Source organism: Corvus cornix, chromosome 10 (genome assembly GCF_000738735.6).
Source record: "Corvus cornix cornix isolate S_Up_H32 chromosome 10, ASM73873v5, whole genome shotgun sequence".
NCBI classification, from domain to species: Eukaryota; Metazoa; Chordata; class Aves; order Passeriformes; family Corvidae; genus Corvus; species Corvus cornix.
In genome coordinates this window covers 10,631,174-10,644,891 of record NC_046340.1, presented here as the reverse complement: position 1 = coordinate 10,644,891, position 13,718 = coordinate 10,631,174, and the positions used below count along the sequence as shown (strand labels likewise).

Here is a 13,718-nt window from a genome sequence, read left to right as displayed (position 1 = left end):
GAACCACAGTTTGACTTACTGTGATCTTTGTGGATGGCGGGACTGGCATTAATGGTTATAACTTGTCTTTGTGCTGTTCCTGTGGAATAGCTGCTATCCCTCCCCTTAGCAATTGCCTTTGAATGTGTCCTCTTCATAATGAAGACTGATAACCCAGAGCTGCCTGTCAAACCTCAGCAGCTCTGTTTATAGAGGCTTGCAATTAAAAATGGATCTCATATATAATTAAAAAGGATCACGTAGGCTTTGCGCCTTTCGTTCAAGAATAAAGAGGCTGCCATCTAGGAATCCAGGCAGAAAATGGAGATACTGACAGCCTGCTCCTACTTTTATGCTAATTGCTAATCATGTGCTTTGTTCAGTGTAATGCAGCAAGGATTGTGTTCATGTGTGAGCAGTGTAGCCATTTCATTCCGTGGAAGTGTTTCCCAGTAGCATCCCATGGGCAAATCAGGGGATACTGAATGCCCAGCTGTGAGTTTGTCACCTTGCAAAAGCCAGAAACTTGTGGAAGAAGGAAAGGAATCACTACAACCCAGAAATGGTGCAGGTTCAGGTGGCTGTGTCATGGCTGCTTTGGCCCATGAAGGTGCAGCTGTGTATCAGTTGGTCCCCCTTGCTGCACCCTGAGGTGCAGCAAGAAAAAGATGATGTTCAGACTTCTTTGCAATGTGTTTTTTGTGTGGCAACCAAACCTTTGCAAAAAGCAAGTGCTGAAAATGGCTGTAGTGTGTGCTCAAGCACCTGTATGCCTGGGGACATGTACAAATGTGTATGTAGAAGCGTGTGTGTATGGAGTTGGTTTGTACTGTCTAGTTGGTTTGTGTCAGCAAAGTCCTGTTAGTGTGGTCTCCCAAAAGCACCTTTTGCATTGTGAAGACTCCAAGGTGATGGATAGGTCTGTACCTGCTGCTTTTTGAGAACCACCAGTTGGGTTGCTCAGAGGTTCCCTGATCCCATTCTGCTGTCATTACCAGGACCTGCACATGAGAAAAGAAAGGGATAAAAGGGCTTTGGGATGATGAATAGGTGGGGTAATGCATAGCCTGTCTCACACTCTTCCTTTTGGTCACTCAGGTTTATAACTCTTCCCAATGGTGTCCTCCAAATCGTGGATGTGCAGGAGAGCGATGCTGGGATTTACCACTGCGTGGCAACCAACACCGCCCGAAAGCGCTACAGCAGTGATGCCACCCTCAGCGTGGTGAAAGGTGAGGTGCTGGCAGCAGCCTCTTGGGCTGGGCACAGGTCTGCCATATAATCATCTTGTGTGGTGGAGAGCTGTGCTCGAATACCAGTGGCCTTCTCTCCTCCTGGTGTGGCTCTGCACGTGGCCAGCTTTGGTTAAAACTTGCAGAGAAGGTGTTTATGAAAGATTTCTCTTCGCTGTGATGGGATAAGGAGGCTGAGTTGGGAGGACTCCTTTGTGCTCTGGAGTTGTTAGAAGGGATGAGGCACCCTGTTTGCTCCTTGGGGACAGCAGCATTGTTGGTGGTGTTCTCTGCAGCGGCCTTGGATGGCAAGACAGGCAAGGTTTGGCATGTACAGACAAATGTGCTTCCCAAGCAAGCAAGAGAACTAGCTGGAGACTGGAGTATCTGGCAGGACTGTGCCTACCCCAGGTTGCCTGGCACAGTCCAGAAGGGGTTGAGCACAGTGATATCTGACTTGTGTTCTGAGTCCATATTGGTGGTGCTCTGCTGAGCTCCAGAGATCACCAGCTGGGATTTATCCTGGTGATACAGGCCTTTGGAGGAAGGCTTTGGGTGTGAGCTGTCTTACGCTTCCTGATCTGGGCCTCAGCCTCTGAGTGCATTTTCCTTTGTAAGCCAAGAGTGCAGTGGGCAGGTCTGGACATGAGAATGTAGCTGAGAGCATAAGTGCAGTGGGGGTCTCCAGACTCCAGCATCCTTCCCAGCACGCCTGGCTGCCTCCCCAGCTTTGTATAATCCCTGTCCTGCAAGTGGACAAACTCACCAGGGCTGGGAGTCTGGCTGAGCTGTCCATTCTCTCAGGACCCCCTGCCACATCTGTCTCCTGTTTGTGCTGACCCCAGTGTATCTTGCAGGGAGCTTTAACCTTGAAAGCTCTGAAATCCTTCCCAGACCCTTTCGTCTTTGTTTAGGATTGCGTTGCTTGACATTCTGCTCCCGATGTATTTTCCCAGCGATGGCTTTGCTGTTCATCCATCAGCAGGGAGTGTAATTAACTGTGGAGCCTGAGAACACACCTCTGATCAATGGATTATGTCGTGGAGGTAATCTGGGTGGAATCTGCAGAGAATTCGTGAGTGGTTGAATGCTCTGTATATAATTGCCAGCCCCTGCCAGATCCTCCGTGTGTTTAATGAAGCACGGAGCCGAGGGGAGCACTTCCTATGGGCAGTTCCACACTCCAGAGACAGCTCCCATGTTGGGTCTGGTGTGCTATTGATAACTAATATCGATCAAGCTGCAAAGGTGAATTTGATGTCCTTGGCATCATAACTGATTCTGCATAATTGCATCTTGTAGCTCTGCAATGTTTAATCTGCTTTGCAAATGGAGGCACTGGAAGAGGTTAAATGGGAAGAGTTCCTTCTGGAGCACCAGCCGGCCTGAGCAGATTTCTGCCTGGAGTTCTCACCCAAATCTCTCTTCTGCAGCACCACACCACCCGCTGGCTGCTAAAACAAATATGTGAGGTTGAGTTTTTCACCAGATTGAGCTGATAGTGATGAAAAACATGCCTGTTAAATCTCTGGGGTTTTTTATAATTGGGGAGAATATCTCTGAGACAGATGGGAAACTGCAGTGACCTGTGCAGGCTGCAAACTCCTCCACGAGTGACTGGCATGGTATTGATCCTTTTTTGTTTCAGCACTTCACCATCAGGGCACATTTTTTGATGCCTGGACTGGCTTGAGGAGTCTTCTCCTCCCTGTTCAGAAGCAGCTGATAATAGTTGACGTGAACTGGTCAGGCAGAAATCCTTTCCTAATTATGAGAAATAAAACCAAACTAAACCAAAACAAAGAATTCTAGGAAAAAAAACCAAAACAAACTGAAAAACAGACAACAAAAGAACAATAGTCTGAAATACAGTTATTTATTGTTGCTTATTTGGAAATTTCAGGGACCAATCTCCTATGTGTCTGCAGACAGAAGCAACTAAACTGCTTCTTCCCTCCCTGCTCCTGGCTAGGGACTCCTTTGTGCCAAGATAAGGTGACAGTCCAGCTTTTCAGTCCCACTGTACTTCCAGGACCCCTGGAAAAGATTTGTGCAGTGGGACCTCGTGTCTCCTTACCCACTGTCCCACTGGCAGTGCTGTGTTATGATGGTAGAGGCTGTGCTCCTGGCAGATTTTGGGGTCTTGCTGGTGATAATGCAAATGCTTCCAAGGATCAGGCCTGGGAACTTTTCATGTTCATGCCTCTGCCTTCCAGACAGGGCTGGATTTGAATGGGCTGTGCATAGCAGAAGAATCTGTTTCCCTATAGCTCTTCTGCCCAGTTGTCCTGTTCTCCCCCCTCTCTCCCCTGTTCCTGATACCATGGCTGGGAATAGTTCCATCTCCCTTATTAAAGGCCTTTTCCAAGTAAAACAAACGATTAATGTGACCCCTTTCTGTCATATCTGCACGACCTAAAAACCCCAGAAGTGTTGTTTCCCTGGACAGTGTGACTTCCCCATCCTGGGGGGAATTCCAGCTGTGCTGTGTGTCTGTGGCTGAGCACATGCTGGCCATCCCAGGCAGGGCAGGGAGCAGCGGGGCTGCAGATGTTTTGGCTGTGCAGACTTCATGGTGCAAATTTCCAGGCCTTCCCTGGGGAAGTGGCATTTGGAGCTGGAAGGGAAAAGAGCAGACGGGACAGCAGGATACAGTCACGCAGCCCTGAAACAGAGCCTGCTGCTGAAATAGGGGTAGTTTGGATTTTCCCATTGGATCTCCGCTGCTCCCCAGCGGACGGAGTGCCAAACACATCTGGCAGCGCTGTCCCTTCAGCCCTCACCTGGACAGGTGATGAATGAACACTGCGGCTCTCTCTGCCAAAAAGGTCATTAGGAGCTGGCTGTGGGATGCTTTTCCTAGGCTCCAGCTGTGCGTGCTGCCTTTCCTTGGGGTCAGCTGTGTCTTGTTTCTTGTCGCTTCTTCTTCTGGGAGCAGGCTCTGGAGCCCTACCCTGAACTTGTAGATAGAGAACTAATTCCTTATGTGTCCTGGTCATGTTCCCAGGTTCTTGACATATACATGGGCACGTTGCCACGCTTCATAAAGCAGCTCTTAAAGAAGAGTAGCAGAAGGGCTTGGGGAACATGACGTGTGGTCTCAGCAGGTCACTTTGCCTGTCACTTCGCTTTCCCCCTCCATGTCATGCGCCTGCTTGCTCTTTGTGTGTTTTCATGGGAATAGGGACTCCCTCTTGCTGTGTGTTTGCCCCTCAACTGGCACAATGTAGCACAAATAGCAGTCAGAAGCTGTGCTGCTGCAAGAACAGTAAACTTTTGCAAGGATTTGATCTATTCTGTTTTTAAATGTCACAAGGAGTGTGGCTCCCCCTAATTTCCACTGCATCTTCCCCATTGAATGAATGCTGGGATATCTCTTCTCCACAGCTAACCCAAATTTCACTTCCCTGTAATTCATCCTATTAGTTTTACTTGCAAAGCATTGGCAATCTTGAAAAAGTTTACGTTCCTCCTTATTTTTTAATCCCTTTGACTATGTATAAGCAGTGTGGTGTCCCCTAAGTGACCTAAAGAAAGTTAAACATCTTGGCAATTTTAGAATAAAATAGAGTTTTCTTCCACTGGGGTGGGAGAAACAAGTTTGAGATCCTGACCCCAGAGCTCCTTCATGTAGATCTCAGTGTTTGTGTCTTTTCATATTTAGTGGGTATTGCAGAAGAATTGTCAAAGCACAGTCCTGGGAGCCAGGACTCCTGGGTTCTCTCTCCCTCTCTGTTGTTGGGCTGCTGAGGAGAATCAGTTCCTCAAAGTTTTAATTTCTGTAAATAGGGATAATGTAATAAATAACATTGGAGTTGCCCTTTGGAAGGGATGGGTCAGTCTGGAAAGTGATTATGGGCATTTGGTGCTGGAGGTCGTGGAGGGGCACATACAGAGAGAGGTGTGGAGATGTATCTCAGTGTGGGTGTGAGATTCCTCTTCCTTGTGCCCTCTGCACCCTGTTCCTGGTCTGTGCATGTGAGGTGGCCGTGACTGCTGTAACATGTATGGGAAAAACCTTTGCCTCAAACCAGGCTGGCAAGAATCAGAATCTCACTGTGCTGCAATAATGCAGGAACTGGAGCAGGGTGATGGGTGGAGGTCTGGGCTGAGCAAGCCACAGGAGGGGTCTCCCAGCAGCTAAGCACATCCCCCACAAGCTGGGATTTAGTGCCGTGTTATTAGAGATGACACTGCGAGGTTGCCGTTGGCAGAACATCATTTACGCTGACAGTTGTAGCGGCTTGCTGCAGCAGTGTCCCAGGAAAGTGATTTTTCAGCCAAATATTTGTATGAATGTGATAACAGGGACAGAGCTTGGAGGCAGCTAAAGCACCTTCAGGTTTTTTGTTCTTTTAGTGTTTGTATTGTAGTGCCTTGCAGGTACCAAGGGAGAGCCTGGGACAGGGGTGATTCCTGCTCCAAAGGGCTGTGGGAAAATACAGCTCTTGACTGGGATGAGCTTTAGGGATGGAGGGGAAGGTGGTGATGAAGTGAGCAACAGTCGCAGTTGGCCACCACCTTGCAGAAACAGACGTGCTGTTACCACAAGTGGATTTTCAGTCCCTGCATGTGTGAATGACGTGCTGGATGCTGGCTTGGCGCTCAGCCTGAGCCCTGGCCACGTGCTCTGCTCCCCTTGCAGCTTCCGACACAGGTACTGGGCGGCCAGGGGACAGGGAACTTTGGATTTGGGTCAGTGCTGCTCTGGGCTGACCTCCTTGACCTCAGTTGGGTGTTGATCCCACGTGTGCTGCCATCAATGTTAGTGTTAGAGGGCAGTGTTAGAGGGATGGTCCCACCTGGATTGGGGTGGTCTTCCTCTGGCAGGAACCCATTGCAGGGGCAGCAGGGCCCTGTGGGGTTGTGAGGGCAAAGCTATCCACAGCTGTGTATGGGCATGGCATGCTTCTTCTGGGAGGCAAGAGTCATTGGAACATGTAGGGAGAGAAATTGTGGGGCTTTTTTTTTTTTTGTTTTGTTTTGGTTTGGTTTGGTTTTTTTTGCATTTTTGCTGTGAGTTGTTGGTGTAACCAGCAAGTGATGCACCACCTCTGGAGAAGGAGACAGTTCTGGCCTGCAAATGCCATGTTCCTATTCCGTGTGCCTCCTGTACTGGACACAGAACTGTCACTTTCCCCTCTCTCCTTTTAGCATCCCGTTTTTCTTTGCCCTCTGGTCTCTCACATCACCAGCAGTTAAGCAGGGAACTGCTCTCCACTTGACATCCCAAAAGCTCAGCCATGAGGACTCTGTTTACAAGTGTTTCACAGCTCTGGTTTCCTGGGAAGCAGGTATCTGAAGCTGTTTGCATAATGCATCTGATGGATTCTGTAAAATGCTGTTGCTCCTGCCTGTGGCAGAAGGTGCTAAGCAAGCCATGGTAAGTGTGAATTCAGAGGATGGCAAGATCAAGGAGGAGATACACAACATTTCATGCTTAATAAATAGATCTTTAAAGCTAGAAGTGACCTTCTGCCTAACAAGCTGTAAACTTTAACTCCATCTCCCTTTTACTGAGCCTGGCAACGCTGGTGGGTTTGAAGCATGCGTGGAACAGGATTCAGCCCATAGATATTGGATGAAACTTGTGAAGGTCTGGTGCAGATGTCAGGCACCCATCCAGACACACAGCTCTTCTTGGCTGGGGTTCCTACAGGGCCAACATGCATCCACACCCCTCACGTTGCCGAGGGAAAACTGCTCGTAGCTCCAGTGTCAGCAGCTTACTCTGGGAGCCCAAGGGGAGTTCCAGCTCAGCTGTCTGTGAAGTTCCATGGGGCTCTGATATGCCACACTTCTGACAGCTCCAGCAGCCTACAGTGACAGAGGGTTTGATACAAAATGCAGAGCCCTCACCTCCCATTAAGCACAACAGCTAAGCCCGGGGATGGCACCAAAGTGAGTGGCAACAGAGGTGTCAAGGATAATAGAGCAGAACAAGGGATGTACGGCTGGGAATAGGTGAGCTGTTTCCAGGTCCTGAGGGGAAACTGGTCTAATCCACATGCAGGGTAGCTGTGCATGATGTTTAGAGCTGTCAGATGTGGCCAGGCTCGTGTGTTACTGTGCCTCCAGCTCCTGAAGACTAGGGATGTCTGGATTCAGGTTTGTGGTTTGTGGTCCTCTGGTGTTCTCCACATGCATCTCTTACTAATTCAGGTCTGCTGCATTTTTGAGGCTTCCTGAAATAAGTGTCTGCTGGTGTTCGGTAAGGCTCAGACTGAAGCAGGGTTTAAGCAGTAGGCTCCATTCAGTTCTTCTCAGAGTCCCTTGGTGGTGGTGCAATCCTATGGTGCATCAGCACATCTGCACTACAGGGATCACACCTGGCCTGTCCCAGAGAGTGTGGGACAGGCTGTGCCTTCATGGGGAGGCTGAAGGCAGCTAGGAATAGAGACTATAATTAGGTCAGCGGCTTGCAGTGGGCTGCAGACAGGAAGGTTGATGTGGTTGGGCTCCTGATGACACTTGTTAATTATTAATCATTGGTGTTACAGCTGCTGAGGCTGAGGGCTGGCAGTACCCTCCGGCACTGACAACGTCCAGCAGCTGGAGTATGTTGGAAGGGTCTGAAGGCATAGCAAAGCTCATGGTGGTGTCTAATCCCATTACTTTCGTCGTGGGATAGACATACGGAGCAACCTTGTCTCTGTCTCTAAGACCCACCAGTACCTACAGGCCTGGAGGGTGCTAAGGAACAGGAATAGGAGGAGTGGGCCTGGGTCACAGGGGAGGCTGAGTCAGGAGCAGAGCTGTGCTGCTCTAAGCCCTCGCTTGGATATCTTGGATGCCAGAGATCACTCAGAACACAGCCGGGAGTTTGCCTTCAGTAACAGAGATGTTTTTGCCCAACTCTGTTTCTGGTGCAGCCAAGGGGCAATGCCACATGGATTGTAGACAAGAATGAGGAGCAGGAAGAGAGAGGAAGGATGGGATAAGGAGGGGCAGGTGGTGTTACCAAACACTGTCTTAATGTGTAGCCTTAGACAGATAAGGGTTCTCTGTGGCACCCAGCAAGTGTCCAGCCTAAGGGCTTTGACAGAATCTGTGGATATCAGTGATGATCTTTCCCCATGGAAAGCCAGCTTTTCTTTCAGACTTTTCCTAGAAAAACAGATTTGCATTGTCCTGAGTGAATGCAGATGCATCCATCTGCTTTTAGTTCTCCCTTCCAAGTTGGCAGTCTCGGTTTGCTGCCAGACTGTGTTACTGTGGGCTCCCAGCGTGTTGTGTGTTCACAGCATCGTTTTTGGGAAGCATTCTGTGTACCTGGCATCAGAGGGACCCCACTGCAAAATCCCTTCCCAGAACGTTCCTCTTTTCAAGGCTTCTCAGGACAGTGGATGCTGCTCTGGAAAAGGGAATGGGGCACAGCAGGAGCCGTGGCCACAGAAGGAAGCAGGTTGTGTCCTCCGGCACGGTCCAGGGCCTCCAGCCTCATCCCTCTCTGCTGTCTCTGGATGTGCCTGAATTGTAAATGAATCTGATGTTGCAAATAAATCTGAATTGCAAATAGATCTGATGAAATAGGTGTCAGCCCCTGGGAAACATCAGCCTCCGAACACAAGGAGGAAGTGACTGGAGTGAAATGGCTCCAGTCACTGAGGCAGGGTGAGTAAGGAGGAGTTTCAGGGTGACTTGTGAGCCAGAGCAGGCTTCTGTTGACCGTGTCTCTGTGTCATTTCTCTGCGAGAGGTAAAAAAAAAAGCCTTACAGTTGTTTTTTTTTCTTGGAGCTTCCTCATGTATCATCCTGGAAGGTGATGTGCTGCCCTAGGATAATGACAAAGAGAGCTGGTGTAATGATGGTTAGAAAGGTGTGAGGATGTTCCCACTGAATCCCAAAGGCTGGCAAGCTTATGTCCCCAGGACCATTTCATGTTTACTGATTTTGGGGGGGGGGGGGATGGATGTCTGTATTTAAATCATGGATACTGTGGCTTTTGTCAAGGGTCTTCTGATGCTCTCTGGCTATTACTTTTGCACCTTTACTTCTGTGAATGGCTGTGTTGTGAACCCTGAGCAGATGGAGTCCCAGAGATGCTGAGAGATGTGCCCAGAGCAGCACAGTGACTTAGTGACAGAGACCAGGGGAGACTGGTCCTGCTGGGCAGCTGGGATATTATCCTGACTGGATGTCAGCCATGGGATGTTCCTGGTGTACTGTGGAGGTTCCTGTTGCAGTGGTGACTTTGCAAAGCAGCCTCTTGCAGCCCTTGTTTTTCTAGTCCATGTTTTTGGCAGCTGCTGGGGAATGGCTGGGGCTTACAGTGCTTTAAGGGCTCAGCTTGAGTAACATAAAGCTGTCTGGGTGTTAGGGTAGGGAGGCTGCTCTGCTGTTCTCTGCTACACTGAGGTACCTCTGCTCCTTTCTTCATTTCTCCTTGTTGGCCTCTCACCTGATCTAGAGGCTCAACTCCCTCTGTACACTGAGTGACTTTCTTATAAGGAGTTTGTGCAAAAATCTGTGAAAATGTGCCAAGAAAGGCCTATTAATCAGTACTTACTATCTAAAATGGTGACACTATCAATGCTGCTCCAACACAGTCCTTCTGTCAGGTCTCAGCATCCACTGTGCCCTGAGCTGGGGTTTCCTATTGCCTGTACTACATTCCAGCTCCATGGGCTGCTGCTTCTTCCTCCCACAAGTTCTCTGTGATGTATCTTCAGGCTTCTGAGGATTCAGATGCCTGAAGGCCTGAGGTGTCCAACCTTCTGGCCTGTGGCAGAAGCCAGAAGAGCCCCAGTTCTCAGAGCTCTCTGCAGTGGGGCCGCCTGGCTGCGGCTGCCGGGACAGCTCCTCCTGTTTATTTTGTCTGGCTCTGGCTTGGAGTGGTGCAAATGGAGGCGCTTCCAAGCGCTCTGGGGAAGCGAGCAGGAATTCGTCGTGCAGTCTGGCTGGCTCCCGTCCCTTTTGGCGTGATGAGGAGCAGTTCCAAATGCATGTACGCAAACAGAGAGCCAATGTTGACAGCTTTACAAGAGCTGGAGTGGTGGGTAAAGCACACTCCGACTGCTTTGCAGCAGAATTAAACATACCCTGGACATACAAAACTCCATAGCCTGAAGGATCAAGGGTTTGGGGAGTGGGGCAAGAGCCCCCCTGAAAATCCAAGGCAGCTCCTGGAAACCTGCCACTCTTCCTGGGCTTCTGGTTACAGAGAGTTCAGGGTGTCAGCTTGTGGCTGAGCTAGTAGTACATTAAAGGATTTAATTTCTGAGCTGAAATCTGTCAGCTGTATAAAGAAGTTGAGAGGAATGAAAGAGTACTGCCTGATGGCCCCTTTGCCTGTCTGGACTGGGATCCATGTGCTCCCAGGGCTTCCAGACACAGGATGTGGAACTGGGGAAGACATTGGACAGGCTGTTTCTCAGGCCGAATGGGAAGCTGTTCCTAGTGCAGCTTCTCCTGCCACACTCTGTGGAGAGACCCCAGAAGCTGTGGCAGGTGGCGGTCTGAGGAGTGTGTCCAGGTTGTAAATGGGCACTCCTCATCCAAACTAATTAATCTCTCTCCATCTTTTTTTAATCAGAGAAATGTATTTAGACTGTTAAATTCTCTGTTTTTCATGTATATGCAAACAGGAGAGGAGCAGGTTTTATGAAGTGTAGGTTGGACATATATTTTAGGATCTGTTTGCTGACTTCTTTGTTGGAGATTTTAGGATTGTAGTTTTGAGATACAAGTGCTGTATGTGGAGGTCTTTTAATAACACTAAGAAAGTGATTGAACTATGTTTTAATCACATGTTCCTTTGTGTGCTGCTTTAAAGATGACGGGATGTGTCACTGCTCTGCTGTAGCACCAACTTAGTGAGGAAGAGAAACTGCCCATTCCAAAACATGGAGATAAATTCTTCCCTGTTCAGCTTTTCAGTTCAATGTTTGCATTGACAAATGCATAATTGCTTACAAAACCTTTGGAAGACATGAGGTAAAAAGACAATACAAAACTGATTTATTGAGCTCATCTGTATTATTGGGCAGAAATAACTTGTTATGCCACTACACTGAGCAATGGAAGCTGAGTTCCTTTTCTGCCTCCCTTCCTGGATGACTCATGTGCTGACACAGACACTCCACAGCTACCTGGGAAGTGAAAGGAAAGGAAAGGAAAGGAAAGGAAAGGAAAGGAAAGGAAAGGAAAGGAAAGGAAAGGAAAGGAAAGGAAAGGAAAGGAAAGGAAAGGAAAGGAAAGGAAAGGAAAGGAAAGGAAAGGAAAGGAACATTCCTGTGAACATTTCTGGTGCTGACACAGTGTACTGGGACAACCTCTGCAGTCCCAGTACCAAAGCATTGCTTGTGCTGGGGTTTCTGCTGAGGCACACACCTGAAAGATCCTGCAAGGCTTGGGAACCAAAGGCTGCAGAGGAGGAGTTCTGAGAGAACTAAAGTTTGGAGAATTGGGTCCATGATCTCGTAACCAAAAGTCATCCCATCCTTCAGTGACCGGAAAACAGAACTTGGATCCAAACTGCTGCAGGCACCAATATAGCACAGGTGGGAGAAAAACCCCAAAAAGTCAATGGTAATTTTCAGAAAGGATATGTGCTTGCATTTGGGGATAAGAGGAGGCAATTTTTGACTTAGGATACTTGGGAAGGCCTGATTTATGGTGTTAAAAGGGCACCACTCACCTTCTCTAGTCACCTATGAAAAGTGCCTCATGCTAGTCGTTTATGCTTTCCTCTTTGCAAAGCTGTGCCTTGCCATTTTCAGATAAGAATAGTTAGAAAAGAAGAAATGCCTATTGTTAAACATGCTCGGGTATGAGATCTGACATTGTTTATATTGCCCCCAAAGCAAATATTTCCTAGTGTTTGGATACAACCAGGCAAGAGTCCTGCCTAGAGATTTTACATGCTGGTTATCCTGTCCTGAAGTAGAAATAAATTACAGATAAATTTCCAGGGCAGTGTAAAGGGAGGAGAAAGGCAGGTCTGGAGGATGTTTTTCTCTTCCACAGTTGCTGTCAGCTTTTTCCCTAGTAGTCCAGGAGGTCTGTGAGTTATTCAAGAAAGGGGAGAGAGCTGGGGAGTGGGAGTAGGACATGCTGTGCAAACACAGCGCCCACATTTTTGAAGGTGTGTGCTTTGCAATGGGTAATTTGCTCCTTTATTGTCTGCAGAATAACAGCAGTGACAGCATTGACTTTCTCTAATGAACAGCTGCTCAGTGCTAGGATCTATTCCCAGAGGAGGCTAGCAGGGATGAATAAGGTTTCATGCTCCTCCTCCAGAGAGGGTGAGAAAGTTTGCAGAACAGAAGATTGTTGCTTGATTGTTGGAGATCTCCAAATCATGACCTGCTGAGAGCTGAATGTGTCGCCATGCAAGTCATGCTTAACCTTCCAGCACTTTTGCCGAGGCAGGGTGTTCATGGAATCAGGAGAGAGGTGTTAGTTCCCATCCAAGAAATCATCCTCTTGTCACTGCAAGCGACCATCACAAATTGGCTGAACAAAAAGTGTTTTCCTCCTGTTGCACTGCCTGAATTCTTTGCTGATACTCTACACTAACAAGAGCAGGGAGACGGGAGAGAATCGCTCTTGAATTATGGACGCATTAGAGACAGAGCCAAGTTATGAACTCTTGGAGCTGGAAATCACGGATGGATGTTATAACTCAAGCCATAAGCTGAAATAAACATTTTGAGCTTTGTCCCAAGCAGCTCCCCTTGGTGCCTCCCTTGACATCCCTGCTCAGAGTTCACCTTCGCTGTGAAATGACTCAATTGGATTTGAGGAGATCAGGCAGCCTTGGGAGTGGACTGAGGTGCATCTGGCCACTCACTCACAGGTTTCCTGTTCTCCCCTCTCCATCTCCTTTTGGGTTTACAGCACACATGATCATAACTGCTTTGTTGTATATCCTCTGTGCCTTGCCTGAACCCAGCTCCAGGCACTGAGGGATGCCTGTGAGAGCAGTGGTACCACCAAGTGGAGCACCCAAGTTTGGCTAATCTTTCCTGTCTCATGATAGGAAAGTAGAAAAACACATAAACTGAGAAGTCCTCTGTAGTGAGTAATTTGGAAACAGTAAACTGCAGGCAATATATCGAAATACTTCTGCAGCTGATTGGTAAGTCTGGTCTCTTGGTCTGTGGTAGCACTTTTGTTGTCTCCCAATGCAGGGGTTAATGAACTGTGCAGGAAAGGAGCTGCCTTCTCAAACTCCTTCAATGCCCCAAGAATTTCCTTCACTTGTCCCTCAGTACTCCCAGTGATCCCAGAGCCATTCCTGGCACCCCATAGGTGTTTTCTCCAGTGAAAGAGGGTAAAATTGATCCATCTGGTTCAGAAGGGCAGAAAGTCCACAAAGGCCTCTATGATGGCAAGTTTTGATGTGAATCCATGGGTTGTGCCTTGGGCTGTGCAAAGCTTTTGCCTGGAGCAGCTCTGCTGCTTGGAGAGACAAAACAAAGCTGGCAGAGGGGGAGAAATCTCAAAGCCCAAGTTTTAAATAACAGCTCTATGAAAGCTTTTAATGCCTCAGAGCGGCCAGCA

The 13,718-nt window shown here is 48.4% G+C and overlaps 1 protein-coding gene across 4 annotated transcripts in view; it reads left to right on the top strand.

Annotated features, from left to right (window-relative positions):
• IGDCC4 (immunoglobulin superfamily DCC subclass member 4) overlaps positions 1–13,718 on the top strand; it is an 88,865-nt gene that overhangs the window by 41,393 nt on the left and 33,754 nt on the right. For all 4 annotated transcript variants that reach the window (XM_039557784.1, XM_039557785.1, XM_039557786.1 and 1 more), the window contains one exon: positions 1,078–1,211. In XM_039557784.1, the coding sequence (XP_039413718.1) occupies positions 1,078–1,211 (134 nt within the window). The remainder of the gene's footprint in view (positions 1–1,077; positions 1,212–13,718) is intronic.